We start from the raw sequence: 23,172 nt of genomic DNA, 5'->3' as shown, positions 1-23,172 counted from the left end.
TTGGCGTTGGAGGGTCTTGTTTTGGTCGTTTCGCGCCCGATGTTCCGGCAAAAGCAGCCTCTATTTTACCTTGTTTAGGTTGAGGCATCTTTACGTGTAGGAATTGCGATGCAACCGTAGGTTATTTATGGCGATAAGTGCTGAAAACGCGGGATCGCTGGCAGGAGCTCCGGACCTAAGCCTCCATCTTGTTCGGGCTCTCTAGCGCCCCCCCCACATTGCTGAATTTCTGGCATCTTTGAAATTTCTTGGAAGATGGATTGGTGCGAGAACCCAAAGCCTGTTGGTGTCCGAGGGTTTCTATAGTGTTGTCTGTACCCTTGTGAATATCTTTGGGCAGATAAGCTCTTGGAATTCTGGTGAAGCCTGTTTGTGGGATGAAAATTACTGTGATTCCTCCCAAGAGAATGGTGAGGTTTGCTATCGGAGAGAGACTTAGGACAGCGGCCCGCTACACTAGCCATGAGGTCATCCAGCCCCTTGCCAAAAAGCATTTGTCCCTTGAATGGGAGCCTGTATAGAGACCAAATTTTCAGCCCAGTTGTGGATCCAAAGCACCCTGTGAAATGCCAATGCATAAGTCAAGACCTTGCTTAGAACCTTTATGAGGTCATACAAGGCACCTGCTACATAGCCAACACCCTCCAGCACGAGTTGGGGGAAGGTATCCTCCTCCACTGAAGGTTTCCAGTGCAGTCTCGTGTGACAAGCACATGCTGGAAACGAGGCTGCTGCTGTAGCCTTAACGACCATAGAAGTCACTTCAGAAAGCTTCATTAAGACCATGTCCATCCTGCGATCCTGGGAGTTTTTAAGCATCATTCTTCCTTCACTAGGGAGGGCTATGCGCTTGGTAACTTGAGCCACTACCAAACTCGACTTCAGCTGCTCAAACAGCTGTTGAAATTCCGGCACCAAAGGATAAAGTTTAGCCATAGCTTTAGTCAATGTGAAATAACTCTGTGGTGTCTCCCAATTATCTGTAACCAGAGCAGTGAGATCTCGATGAGCAGGAAAAAAGGATATCAGAGCATTAGAATACATGACTCTACATTGAAATGTAAAGGGCTGACCTTTCAACTTCAGTTCTTTCATGGTGTCCTTAATGAAATGGTAGACTGAAGTCAATTTAAATAGATGGTATATGGAGGGGTCATCACCCAGATCAGGGCTTTCTGAGGAATCCTGCTTATATGTCCCACAGAGGGAATCGGTGTCATCCAGGGTAGAAGCAGCAAAAGAGGAATAGAATCAGCATGCTAACTAAGGCAGTCTTGGTCCATAGGAACCTGGGTACTGAGAACCTGGGTAATGACCTCCTCCAATGAGTGTATTGGCCTGAAAGCTTGTGGTGCACCCGCCAGCAGCACTGCTTTGAGCTGGGTCTATAAGATATGCTCTCCCATGAGTTGGAAAAATGTGGGGAAAAGCCATTCGCAGGGGCTGAAGCTGACTCCAGACCCCAGATGAGGTCTGCAAAGGGTCCCTGGATTCGGTACACTTGTATTTTTTGTTATAACCAAAAGCAGGTACTAGATGGGATTTTTTGCCTATCTCCCAGACTCACATAGGTCCTCTCCTCATGTGTGCCATGGCACATGTTATACGGACACTCTTCTACCAGTAGTCTGGTGCAATCCACATGGGAATTTAGCAGATTAGAGGTTGAAGAGTCCATCCATGATGATTTTTGGCAAAATCAAGAGGTTATGAGGCAGAAAAGGAAGTTGAAAAAAGATCAATAAAATCTAATATGGCTGCCACCAGTAAATTTGCACCAAAAACAGCACATGGAGATGATTTGAAAAGATAAAAAATGCTGAAATAGGGGTTTTGGAGGTGGGAGACCTGAACCCTACCCACAGAAACAACTAAAACAATGTTTTCCCATTTTTGCATAAGAAATAAAGGGACTGTACTCAGTTTCAGAAGTGCCTGCATGTCAGCTCTCTCTCTGCAGTTAAAGTGAAGGGAAAGGAATTTCTGCCTCAAAAAAAAAAAGGAGCAAAGAGATTAAGTACCAGCCTTTTTTTCTCTCCCCTCCCCCTCGATAATGCTCTACCATCCTGAAAAATTACCACCTCTTCCAGACACGGACTACATAAAGCCTAGGAGCTGTAAGATACTGCCTTCCTGGGAGACAGCGGTGAATTACATGGAAACTGTCTTCTTGCCTTTCACCGCTCCACCTCGGGGCTGGAGGAAAAAAGACAATTAAGTTTTCACTAATCTGCTCCTGCTCAGGTATCTTCCATGGAAAGACTATTTGACCAAATTCCAACACACACACACCCTCCCTCACCCTCTCACACACATTTGATTTGTGCGTGTGTGTGCAGTGTTAGAGAAAGGAGGCTTCCCGCCCCACCCCTTAACCAGGAGCACAGACAATCCTTTCTCTCCCACGGGGTAGAGGATGGAGGTTTATTTGCATGTTGTTTGTGTGGCCCTCTCAGGAACATATTGGACCCCTGAGGAAGATGTGTTAGCCAAAACATGGACCGTGTTGGGTCCCTGTTCCTTCATCACATAGGTGAACCACATTTTTACAACATCAAGTGCATCATCTCTGCAGTATCTCTATTTGGTTTATATTACTCGATACCCACTGCAGTTCTGTTGAATTCCGTTTTTTTGTGCGATGTAGGTATTTAAATATCTGTTTCTCCCCTCTCCTGCCTTTCCTCCAAAGTATACAGTACATATGAGATCTTTAAGTCTGTTCTAAAACGCCATATGAGAAAGATCACACACCATTTTAGCAGCCTTCCTCTGGACCGACTCCATCCTTTTTATATAAGAACATAAGAGTTGCCACTGCTGGGTCAGACAAGTGGTCCATCGTGCCCAGCAGTCCGCACACACGGCAGCCGTTAGGTCAAAGACCAGTGTTCTACTAGAGTCTAGCCTTACCTGCGTATGTTCTGGTCCAGCAGGAACTTATCTAACCTTTTCTTGAATCCCTGTAGGGTGCTTTCGCCTATAACAGCCTCTGGAAGAGCATTCCAGATTTCTACCACTCTCTGGGTAAAGAAGAACTTCCTTACGTTTGTACGGAGTCTATCTCCTTTTAACTTTAGAGAGTACTCTCTCATTCTCTCCACCTTGGAGAGGGTGAACAATCTTTCTTTCTCTACTAAGTTAATTCCCTTCAATATCTTGAATGTTTCGATCCTGTCGCCTCTCAGTCTCCTCAAGGGAGAAGAGGCCCAGTTTCTCATTGTATGGCAACTCCTCCAATCTCTTAACCATTTTTGCCGCACTCTCTGGACCCTTTCGAGTAGTACTATGTCCTTTTTCGTGTACGACGACCGTGTTGGACACAGTACTGCATGTGGGGGCGCACCATGATCCGTACAGTGGCATGATAACCTTCTCCGAGTCTGTTTGTGATCCCCTTCTTAATCATTCCTAGCATTCTGTTTGCCCTTTTCACCACTGCCGCACATTGCACGGACGTTTTATTGACTTGTCATACAAGTACTTCCCAGTCTCTTTCCTGGGGGCTCTCTCTCTGAGTACAGCACCGGACATCCTATATTCATGCATATGATTTTTGTTACCGACATGCATCACCTTGCATTTATCCACGTTGAACTTCATTTGCCATTTTGCAGCCCATTCCTTAAGTGTGTTTATGTCTTGTTGTAGGTCTTCGCAATCCTTCTGTGTCCTCACTACTCTAATAGCTTTTGTATCGTCCGCACAATTAATCACCTCGCTCATCGTACCAATATCCAGGTCGTTTATAAATATGTTGAAGAGCACGGGCCTGAGCACTGAACCCTGCGGCATTCCACTCATGACGCTTTCCAGTCCGAGTATTGTCCACTTACTCCACTCTGTTACCTATCCACCAACCAGTTTTTAATCCATGTGAGTATTTCACCCTCGATTCCATGGCTCGCAATTTTTCGAAGTAGACGTTCATGGGGAACCTTGTCAAACACCTTCTGAAAATCTAGATATTACAATGTCGACCGGGTCACTCTTGTCTATCTGCCTATTTACTCCCTCGAAGAAGAATTGCAGTAAATTTCTCAAGCAAGATCTTCTTTTGCTAAAGCCGTGCTAACTGGTCCTCATCTTTTTGAAGGTGCAGTCTCCAGAATTGTATACAATATTCTACATGAGGTCTCACCAGAGTCTTATACAGGGACATCAATACTCCTTTTTCCTACTAGTCATATCTCTTCCTAACATAGAACATAGAAACAGAACATAGAAAGTGACAGCAGAAAAGGGCAAGGCCCATCGAGTCTGCCCACTCCATTGACCCACCCCCCCTAGTTAATTGCTCTCTGATGACCTTTTCCCTCAAAGAGATCCGACATGAGCATCCCAACTGATCTTAGTTTAAATCTATTTTATTAAGCAAGAGAAAAACAATAGCAATAACAACCATGGTATTGTATTTTTCATTCAAACAACCGCGGAGGACTGGACTCTTATGTCCTCCCGAACCCACCTCCCCCCCTCCCCACAGCAAGAATCCCACCCCCACCCTCCTCTCCCCAGCCCCCCACTGATACAGAAAACTCTCATGCAGGGACAACAAAGACATCATAAAGCAAAGATTCAGAGGAGGAGTCTATTCAAGACACGGCTACGACTCTCAGGAGTCAGAATGTTCAAATACGGAGTCCAAGTGTGAACAAAGTCTCTGCTCCGGCGTCGAGAAGAACTGGCCAAACGGGCCTCCCAACCCAGCAGTTCATGAAGGCAGTTCCTCCAATACCAGAAAGAAGGTGGTTCAGAAGATAGCCAGCAACACAAGATACATTTCTTCCCCAAAATAAACATTTACTGAGAAATAATTTTTCATGAGATGTGTACATATTCAAAAAAGAGAAATGGGCAAACAGCATAGACTGCACCGAGACTGGCACAGGGGTCTGCAACAAGCCCTGTAAAAAGGAGGCCAGCTCCGTCCAGAATGCCTGAATCCCCTCCCAGCTCCAAATACCATGAAAGTAAGAATTTACCTCCACCGAACAACGGATGCATAATTGAGTATCCACACAACCCATATGGAAAGCCTGACTCTGTTGAAGCATAGGCCCTCCAGAACGGTGCGAAAATGACATTCACGCAATTCAGCACTATAGACCAAGCCCGCTGTGGTCTCAAGGCAGTCAACAGAAATTGTTCCCCCCCCAAGACCCTACCCAAGTCCCGTCGCCAGGCCTCCATAATACCAGGGAAACCCTCGGCGGGCATAGAGCCAGGATCCGGCCATGCAAGACAGAGACAGAGACCCTGGAATCGGGATCTGCAGTCAAAAAAGTACAGAAGCCGGGTCCCAAAGTCCCCTTGCAGAGAAGTCCCCTGGAGGGAAGCCACATAGTGACTGAGTTGACAATAAGCAAAGGAAGTCCAAGCTCGGGGACCCCCCTCCCCACCAATTCAGCATAAGATAGAGAGACCCATCATCCCGCAGAACATGCCGCAACTGTTCCACCCCCCGGGCCCTCCAACGACCAAACACAGAAGGGCCAACCCCGGTGGGAAAGCTAGATTCCCCACCCAACGGGAGAAATACACTGGTATGAGAGTCCTGATTCCACAACCGAAGGGTTTGATGCCACACTGTCCACAAGGATCGAAACAAAATACTACGCCGACAGGGTCGCGACAGTTTAGATAACGGGGCGTGGAGGAGATACAATAGATGAAGAGGATAAAAATGGTCCCGTTCCAGAGAAAGAGTCCGTGTAAAAAGAGGTACCCAACACCAATCACTAATATGACGAAACAACAGGCCTGGTTATAAACCCTGATGTCCGGCACCCCCAACCCACCCCCGTAGGCAGGCCCCACCAACAAGGACCATTTCAGTTTAGGTCTACGTCCCCCCCAACAAACCGGATCAGTAGGGAGGTGAGGGAACGAATATCCCTCTGCAACAAAAAAAGGGGAAGAGTCTGAAGAACGTAAAGCCATCTCGGGAAGACAACCATACGAAATAAATGAATACGCCCCAACAAAGACAGTGGCAACGCCTGCCATTGGCTAGCACAGTTTAGTATCCGCAAGGAGTTTATCAATGTTAAGGACGATACAGTTGGGCCAAATCCATAGTCAGCCGGATCCCCAGATATCTAAAAGAGGAGTCAGCCCAGCGCAACGGGAAACTGTCCCCCCAAACCCGCCGAAGATGAGCTGAGGAAGCCAGCGCCTCCGATTTCGCAAAGTTCAGAGCGAAGCCAGAGAAATCCCAGTATTCCCTAAGGCTCTCCAACAATACGGGCAAGGAATGCTGCGGGTCCGTTAAAAAGACCAATAGGTCATCCGCAAACGCCGCCAGTTTAAAATGGGAGGCTCCCAAGACCAATCCCCGAATATCCGCATTTGCCTGAAGCTCCCGAAGGAGAGGGTCTAAAGAAAGCACAAACAGGAGCGGCGACAAGGGGCAGCCCTGGCGAGTCCCTCGGCAAATAGAAAAAAAACTAGAACAAGTCCCATTAAACCAAAATTCTCGCCTCTGGATCACTATACAACGCCTGGATCGCACCGAAGAAGAAAGGGCCCAAACCGTACGTCCGCAGCACCGCAAAAAGGTTAGTCCCACCTCACCTTATCGAACGCCTTTTCGGCATCAAAAACTAATGAGCATGGCAGGGCTACCTTCCTGTCCCACCCGTTCCAATGCTAACAAAATGCGCCGGATATTCTTAGCTACCGGCCTATCCCGCACAAATCCCACCTGAGAGTCTGAGATCACCGACGGCAAAACGCGCGCCAGGCGGGCAGCCAAAATTTAGCCAAAAGCTTCGCCTCATAATTCAACAAGGATATGGGATGGTACGATTCAGGCAAAAGAGGGTCCTTGCCAGGCTTTGGGAGAACTATAATAGACGCTTGATTTACGTAGCGAGGAAGAAAGCCCTTAGCAACACTCAATTATAAACCTCAGCCAGCACTGGCGCTATGTCCGTCACCAACAACTTATAGAACTCACTCCGATACCCATCCGGGCCCGGCGCCTTGCCCAACGGACTGACCCCAATCGCCCCCTCCACCTCCTCTGTGGTAATGGGAAGATCCAAAACGGCAGCATCCCGCTGAGATAAACAAGGCAAATCGAGGCTGTCCAGATAAAGTTGCCCATCCAAGAGCTCTGGGCCTGGATCTGTATACACCTCAGCAAAAAAATCCCGCAACAATTCACATATCTCCACCGACCGATGGTGCAGCACCCCAGAAGAGCCCCCGAAGAGCCGATATACTCTCAGGTCCGCCCCTCGGACGCGCCAAACGGGCCAACAAACGACTACTCTTATTCGCAAACCGAAATAAATGAAACTTAAAGTACTCCTCCGATCGCAAAGCCCGGAAATGCAACAATTCATTCAGTTCCTGCTGGACCTCTAAAAGCTGCGCCCGAAGCAAGAGCGAGGGCGCCCTGCCGTACTGGCGTCGCAACACAGTCGCCTTCCGCTCTAAGCCAGAAGCAGCCTATGCTTCAACTTCGACTCCCTGGCCACGTAAGAAATGATCTCCCTCCTTAAGACCGCCTTAGCCGTCTCCCAGTACAGAATGGGATCATCACGATGCTGCTGATTATTAAGTTGAAAATCACGCCAACGCTGTATCAAAACTCATGAAATCGGGTATCCTTATATAGGTAACAGGGAAACCGCCAGGACCCTCTATAGGTTGGAGAGGCTCCCCAAGTCCACCTTAAACCCACCCATATTTCAATGGGGCCAGATCAATCCCAGGACCCGGGGAAACAGTGTGCGGGAAATGAGGATAAAATCAATTCGGGAAAGCGTCCCATGCGCCCTGGACAAGTGGGAGTAATCCTCTCCAACGGGTGTAGCACCCGCCACACATCCAGCAACCCCAGGGTGGATTCCAAAAGTTGACCACCCGTATAAGTTTAGAGGACTCTCGACCCAACGAAGCAGAACAATCTAATTTAGGGTCCGGTACCTCATTAAAGTCCCCGCCCACCAACATCGGAACGTCCCCAAACTGCAAGAGTTGATTGCGAAGCCCCCTAAAAAACCGGGCCGAAGGATTGTTAGGAGCGTAAACATTGCAAAGCAATAGTGGCCGATTATCAAGTAACCCGAAGGCAACTATGTAACGCCCACCTGGGTCGCGGAGCACTTTCTGGATATGTAGGCGAAGTCCCTTACGGAGCAAAATAATAACACCTCCCTTTCCCCCCACGGCGGAGCCTCCAAATAAGAACCCACCCACCAGGTACAGAGCTTGGCATGTTCCACTGAGGATAAACGGGTCTCCTGTAAAAAGGCAATAGAGGTTTTAGAACGATTCAAACGCTGCAATATTTTGGAGCGCTTAATGGGGGAGTGAATCCCCCCAACATTCCAAGAAGTTAAAGTGTATTCCAGAGCAAACCATGCAATAGCCAAAGCACACAAGAAGAAAAAACCTGTCATGTACCAGAGAAGCGTCCCAGCCACAGCTCCCCCCGGCTTCTCGCCTCCTCGTACCCCAAGAATCCAACCATACCCCTGCCACCAAGTCAAACTCCTAGCACAGAACCCCCTAACCCCCCCCCCAAAAGACCCCCAAAAAACCCCCCACCCCCGAAACCCTGAAACCCTGCAAACCCCCCCCTCCAGCCACCCCCCTCCCATCCCCACGATCCCCCTCCCCAACCAACCCTCACCCATTCCACACCCAAGACATCCCAATAAGGGCATCACTTCAGGAAACCAGTTACACCACCCACGGGAATAATGACCAGTACCGTATTTTCACGCAGATAACGCGCACCCGTGTAAAACGCGCACACGGGTATAGCGCGCAGAAACCACGATTTTATGTACAAAAACTTTTGTATACCGCGCTCACAGGGTATACGCGCATGCAGCCCGACTGTCCTTTCGCCCACCCCGACTCTCCTCTGGCCACCCCGACTCTCCTTTCGCCCTCCCCGACTCTCCGTGCGCTGTCCCGACTCTCCGTTCACCCTCCCTGACTTTCCGTGCACTGCCCCGGACTCTCCGTGCGCTGTCCCGACTCTCCGTTCACCCTCCCTGACTTTCCGTGCACTGCCCCGCCTCTCCGTGCGCTGTCCCGACTCTCCGTTCACCCTCCCTGACTTTCCGTGCACTGCCCTGCCTATCCTGTGCGCTGTCCCGACTCTCCGTTCACCCGCCCTGACTTTCCGTGCACTACCCCGACTCTCCATGCGCTGTCCCGACTCTCCGTTCACCCCCTTGAAGGTCTGTCCCCATCCTGAAAGCCTGATGCCCCCCCCCAACGTCCGATACACCCCCCCCGGCAGGACCACTCGCACCCCCACCCGAAGGACCGCCGACTCCCCGACAATATTGGGCCAGAAGGGAGCCCAAACCCTCCTGGCCACGGTGACCCCCTACCCCCACCCCGCACTACATTACGGCAGGAGGGATCCCAGGCCCTCCTGCCCTCGACGCAAACCCCCCTCCTTCCAACGACCGCCCCCCCCCAAGAACCTCCGACCGCCCCCCCAGCCGACCCGTGACCCCCCTGGCCGACCCCACGACACCCCCACCCCCCTTCCCCGTACCTTTGGTAGTTGGCCGGACAGACGGGAGCCAAACCCGCCTGTCCGGCAGGCAGCCAACGACGGAATGAGGCCGGATTGGCCCATCCGTCCCAAAGCTCCGCCTACTGGTGGGGCCTAAGGTGCGTGGGCCAATCAGAATAGGCCCTGGAGCCTTAGGTCCCACCTGGGGGCACGGCCTGAGGCGCAATGGTCGGGTTGGGCCCTTGCCACCTTGGTTTCCCATTTAAGTCCTGCCTTCCTATCGAAGTCCTAGCCCTCCGGTCTTGCACATGCACGACCTGGTTGGTTTATACTCATTACCTGGTTAACTTCCTATACTTGTGTTACATCCCAGCTCCTCCCTCAGTATCCCATGATCCCTTTATCCCTCAGGAATCCATCCAATCCCTGTTTGAATCCTTGTACCGTACTCTGCCTGATCACTTCCTCCGGTAGCGCATTCCAAGTGTCCACGACCCTTTGGGTGAAAAAAAAACTTCCTTGCATTTGTTTTGAACCTGTCTCCCTTCAGTTTCTCAGAATGCCCCCTCGTATTTGCTGTCCCCTTCAGTCTGAAGAATCTGTCCCTATCCACCCTCTCTATGCCCCTCATGATCTTGAAGGTCTCTATCATATCTCCCCTGAGCCTCCTTTTCTCCAGAGAGAAGAGCCCCAGCCTATCCAGACTCTCGGCGTATGAGCAGTGTTCCAGCCTTTCTTCGTATGATAGATCTTTGAGCCCCGAGACCATTTTGGTGGCCATTCGCTGTATCGACTCGATTCTCAGCACATCTTTGCGGTAATGTGGCCTCCAGAATTGTACGCAGTACTTCAGATGAGGCCTCACCATGGTTCTGTACAAAGGCATTAGGACGTCAGGCTTCCGACTAACAAAACTTCTCCGGATACAACCCAGCATTTGCCAAGCCTTAGATGAAGCCTTCTCCACTTGTTTGGCCGTTTCATGTCATCGCTGATGATCACCCCAAATCCCGTTCTGCGGCAGTCTTTGCTAAGGTTTCTCCATTCAATGTGTACGTTCTGCACGGATTATTGTTGCCAAGGTGCATGACCTTGCATTTGTTAGCGTTGAAGCTAAGCTGCCAGGTCGAGGACCACTGATTCCAACAAAAGCAGGTCTTGCGTCATGCTGTTGGACAGATTGCCGTTACTCATAATATTACATAGTTTGGCATCATCAGCGAATAATGTTATTTTACCTTGAAGTCCTTGAGTCATGTCTCTTACAAATATGTTGAACAGGATCGGGCCCAAGACTGAGCCCTGCGGCACCCCACTGGCTACCTCCGACGTTTTAGAGATGGTACCATTAACAACCACCCTCTGAAGTCTACCACTCAGCCAATCGTGAACCCATGCTGTAAGTGTTTCACTTAATCCCATCGATTTCATTTTGCTCAATAGCCTGCGGTGGGGGACGCTATCAAAAGCTTTGCTGAAGTCCAAGTACACGACGTCTAGGGACTCTCCCAAATCCAGTTTCCTTGTTACCCAGTCAAAGAAACTGATGAGATTGGATTGACAGGACCTACCCTTGGTTGAATCCATGTTGGTGGGGATCGCGTAGTTCCTCCTCGTCTAGTATCATGTCCAATTTGCGTTTGATGAGTGTCTCCATGAGTTTACTCACTACCGATGTGAGACTTACCGGTCTGTAATTCGCAGCCTCTGTCCTGCAACCTTTTTTGTGCAGAGGAACGACGTAAGCTGTTTTCCAGTCCAAGGGGACTATTCCCACTCTCAGGGGACAGATTGAACAGTACGGATAAAGGTTCTGCCAGGACGTCCCTGAGCTCACTGAGCACCCTGGGATGTAGATTGTCCAGGCCCATGACTTTGTTCACCTTGAGTCTTGATAATTCGTCGTAGACGTCTCCGGAAGTAAACTCAAAATCCCAAAATGGGGTCTTCTGAACTTTGCTTTGCCTGCAACTGTGGACCAGACCCCGGTGTCTCACAGGTGAAGACCGAGCAGAAGTATTCATTTAATAGTTCGGCTTTATCTGAATCTGATTCTACAAACCTCCCTTCTGATTTCCTAAGGCGCACTATCCCATCAGTGTTTCTTTTTCTGTCGCTAATATACCTGAAGAAGGATTTGTCACCCTTCTTAATGTTCCCTTGCCAGGTTTACTTCAGCTTGATGCTTGGCCTCCTCTGACTGCCGCTTTCACCGCTGAAGACTTGGCCTTGTATTCCAATTTAGCCTCCCTTGTCTCTGAATGTTTGTAGGAAATGAATGCAAGCTTCTTTTCTTTAACGAGATCTGAGATCTCTGCGGTGAACCATTCGCCGTTTGCTTGCTGATTTTATGTATCGGGTCATTGCTGCATGTAAGGTAGATTTCAAGGTTGACCACATGTCCTCCACATTATCGGCCACATCTTGGATTTGTAGTGCGTGATGGACGAAATCTCCCATGCGTTTGAAGTCAGCGCCTCAAAAGTTGAGTACTCTTGTTGTCGTGCTCGATCTAGTGAAATCTTTCTTGAGGTTGAACCATACCATGTTGTGGTCACTGGAGGCTAACTTATCGCCTACCGAGACCTCCGATACGCTTTCTTCATTGGTGAGTACCAGGTCCAGAATCGCCTGTGCCCTAGTGGGCTCTGATACCTATGCACCCTAGCATTCTTCAAACTTTCACCGTCACCTTTTCAACCTGTTTGGCCACCTTAAGATCATCACTTACAATCACATCCAAATCCCTCTCTTCTGTCATGCACATAAGTGCTATATCCCTTAAACTATATTGTTCCTTTGGGTTTTTGCAGCCCAATATATGATCTTGCATTTCTTTGCATTAAATGTAGTTGCCAAATTTCATACCATTCTTCAAGCTTCACTAGGTCTTTCTTCATGTTATTCATACCATCCAGACTACTCTATTGCAGATTTTGGTATCACCCACAAAGAGGCTAATCTAACCTGACAGCCCTTCAGTAATATCAATTTCCACTCAAACCAGTTCCTGACCCAGCCCGCCACTTTGGGGACCACCCCAAAGGCACTCAGATTATTTATTAGATGTCTGTCAAAGGCTTTGCTAATAACTAAATACACCACATGTAGCACAATCCTTCTATTCAATTCTCTGGTTACCCAGTCAAAGAAATTGATCAGATTTATCTTACAAGACCTACCTCTAGTGAATCCATGTTGCCTCCGGTCCTGTAATCCACCAGAAACTTCCAGAAACTTCACCATTCTCTGTTTTAAAAGTGTTTCCATTAATTTGCTTACTACAGAAATCAGTCTTACTGGCCTGTAATTCTCTACTTCTTCCTTACTTCTACTTTTATGGAAAGGGACCACATCTGCCCCTCTCCAGTCCTCCAATATCACTCCTGACTCTAAAGAAGCATTGAAAAGGTCAGTCAGCGGAGCCATAGAAGTTCCTTTAGCACTCTTGGATGTATGCCATCTGGCCCCATTGCTTTGCCTACCTTTAATTTAGCTAGCTCCTCACGAATACAACCCTCTGAAAATCGATCAGGGTCTAACTCTCCTCCATCCCTATTTGCAGACTGTCTTCTGTGGTTCCCTTCCTGGCGCTTCAGCCATGAACATAGAACAGAAATATTTGTTAATTGATAAAAGAAGTAAATCTAAAGTTAAAACTGTACAAAGGACCAAAAAATGCCACTATTGAACAATTACTGTAATTCTGGAATAGATCCCATAAAGTAGTCTGAGTGGTGTAGAACAGGTAAGAGTGAATCAATTTTCACCTTTTCAAAAAATACAAAAACCATGAGTCACTTGATGAAATTACATGGAAATATTTCAAAACAAAGAGGAGGAAATATATATATATATTTTACTTATATTTAAGTTCTGGAACTTGTTGCCAGAGGATGTGGTTAGCGTTGCTAGGTTTAAGAAAGTTTTGGACAAGATCGTGGAGGAAAGGTCCATAGTCTGTCATTGAGACAGAGAGACATGGGGGAAGCCCCTGTTGAGACCTAGATTGGCCACTGTTGGAAACAGGAAACTGGGCTAGATGGACCATTAGTATGACCCAGTATAGCTATTCTTATGTTCTTATGACTTAGTTATAGTTGCAGTGTACAATATACACTGAACAGTGATATTATCATTGAGGGTGATATTGTCAAAAATAAATACTTGAAAAAATATTCTATGCAGTTTTTGAAAATATGTTGTTGTTTTTTTGTGAATAAATAACATGAGTTTCAAACTGAATAAGGATACTTTTTAATGGATTCCAAATTTTTCTGTAGACATTTATGGTTCATTCTATTATCCATCCATCATTGCATCTATTTATATTATTTGTACCTAAAATTGGGTCATTTTACTAAAGTAGTAAGTGCTTGTGTAAAACAGACTTACCATGGGATGTACATTGCCATCCCACAGTAAATTTGCCCATCTGCAAACAAACACCACTGCTTCTAGTAATTTCATAGGAAATCAGTTATAGAACAATCAGACTTTCTTATTTAAAAAAAAGTATATTCAATAGATATTCATTGTTCTATGCTCTGATTTTGATCATGTGTCGTAATTCTTACTATATCTGGCTCGGCCCAAAATTCGAACACCTGCCCACACTTTTCACACTACCCACAGGCGATACACTACAGCTCGAGTTCTCATGCAAGGTCCTTGGTATCACTATCGATTCCTCTCTCTCCCTCAATGACCACCTCAACTCCTTGGCAAAATCATGCTTTTTCAGCCTTCACATGCTGAGGAAAGCTAGATCCTACTTCAGCCAACACTTTGCCATCCTTGTCCAATCCATCATCCTCTCCATACTAGATTACTGCAACGCCATCTACTTAAATCTATTAAAAAAAAGTATTCTAAGACTCCAGCTAATCCAGAATACTGCAGCCAAACTGATCTTCTCAAAACGCAAGTCTGACCATGCCTCCCCACTCCTTGCCAAACTTCATTGGCTCCCAATAATCTCCAGAATCCATTTCAAATGTTCCCTGCCTGGCTTTCAAGATCATTCACGGAATCCTGCCTCCTCTTATCCCACTGTCTTTCAATTCCTCCAGTCACGACTCCTCCAGAACTGCCCAAAGGCTTAAAACTAGCCTTCCCCTCTCCACGCGGCATCCACTATTCAGGCAAACTGGGAAATCCCTTCTCTTCAAAATCACAGGTCTTTGGAACGACCTCACCACCCCGCTGCGGAACCTGAGCTCCCTTCAGTTATTCCGCAAACAACTGAAAACCTGGCTTTTCAGCAAATTGTAGCTCTATCTTTCCCCCGTTTCTCTCCCCCCTTCTACACATAAGTTCATGTAATCCTTTTTCTTCTTCTCTACCCACTATTTTAGTTCTTGTAAACCGTGTCGAGCTCCATTCTCATGGAGATGATGCGGTATATAAACTTAAGGTTTAGATTAGATTAGATTAGATATCATCTTTTGTTACTATAGGGGATGTGTTCCTTGCAGTTCATACTAGATTTCTATGATTTAAATGAGCTCTATGAATATTATAATTCAGTTCTGAAAGCATGTTTATCTGTAGGAAAGCTGCAAAATACAATTTTAGTGGGTTAAGCTCCAATTGATGAGACTGCTATCTGTTTCTCTAAAGGCTCAGAACTCGTCTTTCACTAAACTTAACTCTCAAGTTACAAGCCAGTGCACACTTTAAAACATCATAACAAAGTACTTCAGACTTAATCCCTCGCCTCAGTGTAATACTGTTCATCTTAGGAGCACTGCAATGGGAAATAAGTGTGAATCAGTCAGAAACTGTAACAAGAGTAAAGAGCTTAAATACACAAAGATCTAATATATCTCCTTCTGTATATCACACTAATAAAATATATATCCATTTTCAGAGACAGTTCCAGATTTTACAAGAAAATGATAACAGATTACAGCAGTCTCCAACCTTTTTCACGTAAAGGGCTGCAGTATGAATACGAGAAAGCTCTGAGGGCCACCAAAAGATTTCAAGCTTACACATATTACTAATGTTGTAAATCACCTTGACCTGCTTGTTCAGACTGGGTACTAAACATTAAAAATAATACTAATGGCCATAATTGCCCTGAATTACCCTGTGAAGCTGCGGATTTTGGATTTCATGGGTCAGATATTGCGGCCCTACTTAGAAAAAACTACAGCTTATAATATTGAATATAATATTGTTACCCGCTGGTCTCCTCTTAATCTAACGTGGTGATGTCGTTTGGAATCCATAAAATGATGATCTCCCCTAAAGTTAATTATATTCTCATATGCTCCCCTTTTCTTCTGCCAAAATCCTTCTACACTTCTCTTGATTCCATTCTCTTGAGATTTCTTTGGAATAAGAAACAGCAGTGTATTGGACTACATAGACTGAAAGCTAATAAAGCTACAGGTGGGGTTAATGTCCCCTACTTTTATCACTATCACATCTCGTTCGTGCTTCACTAATGTTTCATCATGGTTGGTGACTTTAAACGCTACAGATTCACCTTGCTGGCTATTGGTAGAACAAGCCAAATATGGTGAACATCTTCTACAGTCCATTGTCGGCATGGAAGTCCATTCATCGTACAAGTCAGATGCCATTTTAACTTCAGCTAAATCAGCATTCTCTTTATAGATAATCTTATGGAAGTTAAATGGTCCTCCTCTCTCCACACCCCCATTTGGGACAACCTCATTGATTAAGGTACAGACTCCAGTTCTTGACCTATTTGGCAAAAATGGGGATTTGGTCACTTCGGCACACAATTAAACATCAACCTGGTTGAGCTTCACAGAGTTGGTCACACTAACAATATCCTCTTAGTCAACAATTCAGGTGGCTGAGGAAGGCTTTCTCTAACTTAGCTTGCTCTACAGTGAATCCCCTGATTTATTGACCTTCATGTCAAACTCTCTCCACTGCACTCCAAAGGCGTTGTCTCCTATGGTATAAACTCATATACCTCATATACAATTGAAAAATTTGTGACTCAGTCCGTTAACTCCTCAATGTGGTTTGATGATCTGCACTTTATAGCAGATACTGATCCCTGACCAAAAATCTGGTCACGTTTTTTTAAATCCCTTAAATCCTCCTCTTTGCTCCAATCATTGTATTTCCTATTACTTAGGGCCACATGGACACCTGTTCTTTCAAAAAGATTAATGGTAGTCTACCTTCCACGTGTTGGTCCTGTACTGCTCACCCTGGCACTCTACATCATTTGCTTTTATATTGCCCCTTGCTCCAAAATTATTATTTTAGGGTCTGGCGCACGATCTCTGATATTCTCTCTATACAAACAGACATTGACTTTTTTCATATACTGTTTGGTAATTATGAAGGCATTTTTTTTTTTTTTTTTAGCATCGCCTCTGCCGAGTCAGACTATAGGTCCATCGTGCTCAGCAGTCCGCACTCGCGGCGTCCCCCCAGGTCCGTGACCTGTAGTGATCCTTTACTTAAGACATTTTATCCTTTATAGTACCCCTCTAACTATACCCCTCAATTCTATACCCCTCTAACTATACCCCTCAATTCATTTACATGACTATTTTGAGGCTCAGCTCTTCTGCATTTTAACAGCGCTGGCCCTCCAGAACATCCTACATAATTGGAAGAATTTGACTAATATTGAATACAACGTATGGTGGAACTCTGTATGCTTAACAACAAAGTATGAAAATATCAATGCTGAAAGATGCAATTCATACAATTCTTATTGTCACATTTGGTTACCTCTATTAACTTACTGTAACACGAATCTCATTGCATAACCTTGGTCCGCTTTATATGCTATGTCTTATGACTTATGTCTACTTACTCATGCTCTTAGAGTAATAACGTTATTACTCCTCATTAATGTTTACAGCTTGTTCATCACATCTTGTTGTATAGTCCTTCGAGAGCTGCTTTGTGTACAAACCCTTACTATTGTTTATTGATGCTCTGTTGTGGCATGACCATTACTTTGTTGTTTATTATTATGATTGAAAATAAATAACTTTTGAACTTAAAAAAAATAAAAATAATAATAATATTGTTTCTATAACACTTCAAGGATAGATATTTAAAACACTTTATTTAACAGTAGTAAAATTCCATAACTGAGACACCTGCATGACACACTTAAGAGATTGTTTGCAATTACTACTATCAAGTAAGACCAAATAGTTCACTTACGTGTAAGGCTTAGTAAGAATCAAATAAATACTTCATGTTCCTGCCTGCTTAGTGGATCGTCATTACATATTAATTTCATCATCCTAGGTTCTAAGAGTCGTTCACAGTGAAAGACCCATTAAGCTGTGGCCGGCGTGCTCAAGCTTCACAGCCTGCCGGATGGGCCTCCTCTACCACCTCCAGTATTTCTCTTAGTTTCAGTCCAAGCAACAGTTACTTGGTGAGGACAGTGGCAGCAGAAACAGCAGCTTCACTTCCCTCTCACCCTATGCAAATACACAGTGAAAGAAAGGATCAAGGCCTCACCAACCCAGGTCCCTCCCTCAGACAAGGAGCCCAGTGGAGCTCGCTTCCTAGTTCTCCTAGTGCGACTACCACAGCTGCTCAAACTAAAATGTCTAAGCTTCCAGGGTGGTGTGCCCCCTCTCCCCCTTACTACGCCACTGATTCCATCCTCACGATGGCCAATCCAGGTCACAAGCACCTGCAAAAACCCAAATAATAGTAACATTCCATGTTACCAATCGAGGACAAGCAGTGTCTTTCCCCATGTCTGTCTCAAAAGCATACTAAGGGACTTCATACAGGTACTTATTAATAATGAGGACACTAAAAAAATCCAACAAAAACTGCAGTAATATAAAGAACCAGCAAAAACAAAACAAAAAACTGCAGATCATGTACAAGATGCAGGCACTGTTTATTGCAATATTAATGGTATTTACCAACCAAGGGACCAAAACGGTCCGTGTTCGACAACTTGCCTTCCTCAGGGGTCCGTGGTAAATAAGTAATAGTAACAAATAACAGTGAGTCCAATAAACAAGTGCCGCTCAACCTCCGATATCGGGTGTAAAAGGTGTGTCACAATATTGCAATAAACAGTGCCTCATCTTGTACATGATCTGCAGTTTTTGTTTAGTTTTTTACGTATTTAATATAACATTAGATAAACGTATACCATTTACCCTCAAAATGTCTCCTTCAAAGAGCTGAAAACTCTTGGCTTGTAGATGAATTCCTTTTCCAGCTTCTGTCTCTATTCTATAGATGCACTCATGGTTGTTTTCATATCTAGAGGGGTAGTTTGGTGATAGCAGTGTTCCTTCATTTCCAGTGACACCTTGCTCCACATTCAGCTGAATAACATGGGGATGTTTGAAAAAGAAAGTTTTGAAACTGAGGTTAATTCCAGTGATTACAGAAAATATTTTTGCAAATTTATATTAAAAAATATATTTTACATATAGTAAGAATGCCTTGTAACAGTAACATATTATAGGAACTCAGGGACTAAAGTGTAAAATCAGTACTGCACAGAGAATGGAACAAGGTGCATATACTTTTAGTGATTACAATATAAATGTCATCAAATTACAAAAAAACTAATTGATATAAAAAGAATATTGTACCACCCAAATCCTATATAAGCAACTCTAGCTCACATGTCCATAACAGTGGATCCAGATTACTATGCCAGATAAGCAGCCAGCTTTGTAAAATGGCAGAATCAACTATTTAAATGGAAGATTCTAGAAAGTAGTGGGCCACGGCTCGAGGCACCCAGAAGTGAGCGGACATTGCCATGGTGACATCATGCACGATATCACCATTGCTACCGCGCATGCACAGAGCCTTCCAGATGGGCCCTGAGACACAGTAGGGGGTGCCAGCAGGGGAAGAGGGCAGGAGAGGGAATTGCTGATGGTTTGCTGATTGCTTCAGCAATGTTTCTGAACTACTTCACAGCTAAGTACCCCCAACCACAGACTTTCCAAGCTTGTGCCCCATATCCTGCCTCCTTTTACTAATTGTAATGCATTTTTCCTTTCATTTTTTATATACACACAGTACACACAGCAGATATAATTCTGCAAAACTGACACATTTTTGATCACTAAATTGAAAATAAAATCATTTTTCCTACCTTGTTGTCTGGTGATTTAATAATTTCTGATTGGACTTTCTTCTGACTGTGCATTCCAAACATTCTTTTACAATCTAGCCCTCCCCTTTGGGTCCAGATCTCTATCTTCTTCCCTCTGCTTACCCTCCCCAGATCCAGTGTCAGTTCTCCTTTTTACCTACCACCACCTTGTTCCAGGCCTCCCCTCTCTTCCTTCTCAGGGTCTCTCCACTCTGTCTGCACTCCCATAGTCCTAGCATCTGTCTCCTGTCTTTCGCCTTTGCTCCTGTCTTTCTTCTGCTTACCCCCCTCCCCCAAGACATTTGTTCTCTTTTCTCTGCTTCTTTCTCCGTTCCTCCCTCTCTGGTCCAGAATCTTTCCACCTTTCTGCAGTCTCTCTATCTCTTCCCTCTATACACCCCCAAGTTAACATCTGCCTTCCCCTCTTTCTGCATCCCTTTGTTTCAGGTTTCTCCTTTTCTATATCTGTCCTTCTGCTAACATTTTGAGACCTCCCACCTTTGATCCATGGCTTTCTGTCTTTCTGTCTCTCGTACTCTCTTTATCTTCCCCTCCTTAAGGCCTGGCATCTCTCTCTCCTACGGTTCAGGGTGTTTCCCCTCCTCACCTCATCTAGCAAGCATCTGCCCTGTCTTTCCTGTCTCAAGTCTATTTTCCCAGCCCCTTACTCAAGGTCCTTTTCTGAATTCTATGCCACTCATTGTCCAGATCCAGTGTCCCGCTGGGGCCCTCACGATGGGTGGGGGCCTTACCTCTTCTGCTTCTTGCACCCAGCGAGAGAGGTCATCCTTCGCGGTCCGCCACTAAGGCTAATTACGGCAGCCTGCAGAGCGAACCTAGCAGCTACCGTTGGCCTCCAAAACACGTTACCTCTGCCGCAGTCCCGCCCCTTCTCTGATGTAAGGGGGCGGGGACCATGGCAGAGGGAACGTGTGCAGAGACTAATGGCAGCCTGCTAGGTTTGCTATGCAGGCTGCTGTAATTAGCTTGTTGTCTTCGAAAGCCTTTTAAAGATGAGACTAGGAGGAAGAATAGGAGAGTTGAGTGAGAGCCGGGCTGCAGGTGAGAGCGGTTTTGGGTCCGCATGGGTATGCATCAAATGTTTTACAACAATATTTCCACCTATCCCATGACTCTTTAATTTTCTCAGGAGCCTTTCATAGCATTTCAGGGATTTTTGTGGATTTTTGTGCAGAAACTATACAAAACCAACAGCCAAATTGCTCATCAATGGATTTTGACCACATCATTTGAACTGGGTAGAGGTACACCTCAAGGTTGATTTTTCTACTTCACTGGAGCCCTTGGTCATTCAGATATGGGTGGACCCCCTTCTTTGGGTTTGTTTATACGCAATAGAGAGTACCACATCGCTGTATGCCAATGACATGTATTCTATATAGCACAAGCGGATCATACCATGCTTCAAATTATGGCCATTATGAAGCCTTTGGGTTCTTGTTTAGGCTTAAGATAAATTATGATAAAACCGAGGCCCTGCTTCTAATGGTCTGCCTTCTCAGGCAGCCTAGCATAACTCGCTGGGCATCGGCATACCACAGACCCAACTTAAAATACCTCAATATACTACTATGCAATGATTCTACCTTGTATGACAAGGATATCCTCCTCTACAATTCTTAAAATGAAGTCCCTATGTTCCAGATGGCTAGATCTCCTACTCCCCCTGCTGGGGCGTATTGCCCTGGTCAAAATGGTCATATTCTCTAAACTTCTTCATCTCCTCCAAGTGTTGCATTTATGTATCTCCAGACTGGTAGATCAATCATTTCAATTTCGAAAAAGTTTAAAAACTGGTTGTTTTCACAATAGTTAATTTGATTCTAGCTGTCGTATAGTAATTTTAAGCAATTCAACATACTTTTTTCTAACTTTTTCAATCCATCTAATCTAACCAATTTCTGTTTTTATCCCACAGTTTTTACTTGTTATGTTTCATTTTTTAACGAACTGTAAACCGAGTTGAGCTCCTTAGGGAGTAGATTCAGTATAGAAAAAGAAAGATTAGATTAGATTAGGGATGAACTTCTTTTTAGATTTATTATATGGCAATTCATTTGGCACTCTGTCTGCTAGAATTGGGTACAAAAAATTGATCAAAACTCGAACACAGGGAGGGGTGGCTCTCCCGGATTTATGTCTGTATAACATTGCTGCTCTCACATCGGTTCCTGGGAAGATAATTGAAGCACTAATTAAAGATACCATTGTACAACACCTGGAAGAGCACAACCTAATAAGTGCTAGTCAACACGGCTTTAGGAAAGGGAAGTCATGTTTGACAAATTTACTTCAATTTTTTGACGAGGTGAACAAACAAATCAATAGTGGAGATCCAGTGGACATAATTTACTTGGACTTCCAGAAAGCGTTTGACAAGGTCCCTCACGCAAGGCTTATGAGTAAATTACTAAGTCATGGAATAGGTGGCGAAGTGCACAGATGGATCGGCAAATGGCTAGAGAACAGAAAACAGAGGGTGATCATAAATGGGAAATTCTCGGATTGGGAGAAGGTGACTAGCGGCGTGCCCCAGGGCTCAGTTCTTGGGCCTATCTTGTTCAATATTTTTATAAAAAACCTTGAAGAGGAAACGACATGCAATATAATCAAGTTTGCAGATGATACAAAATTATGTCGGGGGGTTGGCTCTCCAAGGGACTGTGAGGATCTTCAGAAGGATCTGAACCAACTGGAAAAATGGGCAATAAAGTGGCAAATGAATTTCAATATAGACAAATGCAAAGTGATGCATCTGGGAAAGAAAAACAAAGAACATGAATATAGAATATTGGGTGCGACATTAGCCAAATGCGAACAAGAAAGGGACTTGGGGGTCCTGATAGAAAGAACCCTAAAACCATCAGCTCAATGCGCGGTGGCAGCAAAGAAAGCAAACAGGATGTTGGGCATGATTAAAAAGGGGATCACGAGTAGGTCGGAGGATGTCATAAAGCCACTTTACAGAGCAATGGTCAGACCACATTTAGAATACTGTGTCCAGCACTGGTCTCCATACCTCAAGAAGGATGTGACTTTACTGGAGAGGGTGCAGAGGCGAGCCACAAAACTAGTCAAAGGTATGGAGAACTTGAGCTACCAAGAACGCCTCAGAAAACTGGGACTGTTCACCCTCGAAAAGAGAAGATTGAGAGGGGATTTGATAGAGACTTTTAAAATATTAAAAGGATTTGACAAAATAGACCAAGAAGAAGCATTACTGACATTTTCAGATGTGACACGGACAAGAGGCCTGAAACTGTGTGGCAGCAGGTTCAAGACAAATGTTAGGAAGTTCTATTTCACACAGCGAGTGGTGAGCGCTTGGAATGCTCTCCCAGAGGAGCTTGTGGCAGAGACTAGTGTTCAGGGTTTCAAGCGCAAGTTGGATGCACACCTTCTTGCAAATCATATCGGGGGATACGGGAAATCCGAGTCTCCAACAGAAAGCACCTAACTGAGCCTCCGCGTGTGCGGATCGCTGGACTAGATGGACCTAGGTCTGATCCGGTGAAGGCGTTTCTTATGTTCTCTAATATACTGGAATTATGAGATT

At 45.3% G+C, this 23,172-nt stretch overlaps 1 protein-coding gene across 1 annotated transcript in view; it reads right to left on the bottom strand.

Annotated features, from left to right (window-relative positions):
• CSMD1 (CUB and Sushi multiple domains 1) overlaps positions 1-23,172 on the bottom strand; it is a 2,397,241-nt gene that overhangs the window by 692,943 nt on the left and 1,681,126 nt on the right. The window contains exon 22 of the mRNA XM_033936341.1: positions 18,637-18,795. Coding sequence (XP_033792232.1) covers positions 18,637-18,795 — 159 coding nt within the window. The remainder of the gene's footprint in view (positions 1-18,636; positions 18,796-23,172) is intronic.

The sequence above is a fragment of the Geotrypetes seraphini genome, chromosome 3, assembly GCF_902459505.1.
Source record: "Geotrypetes seraphini chromosome 3, aGeoSer1.1, whole genome shotgun sequence".
NCBI lineage: Eukaryota > Metazoa > Chordata > Amphibia > Gymnophiona > Dermophiidae > Geotrypetes > Geotrypetes seraphini.
Note: the sequence above shows the minus strand (reverse complement) of the source record. Positions and strands in the feature narration are given on the sequence as shown.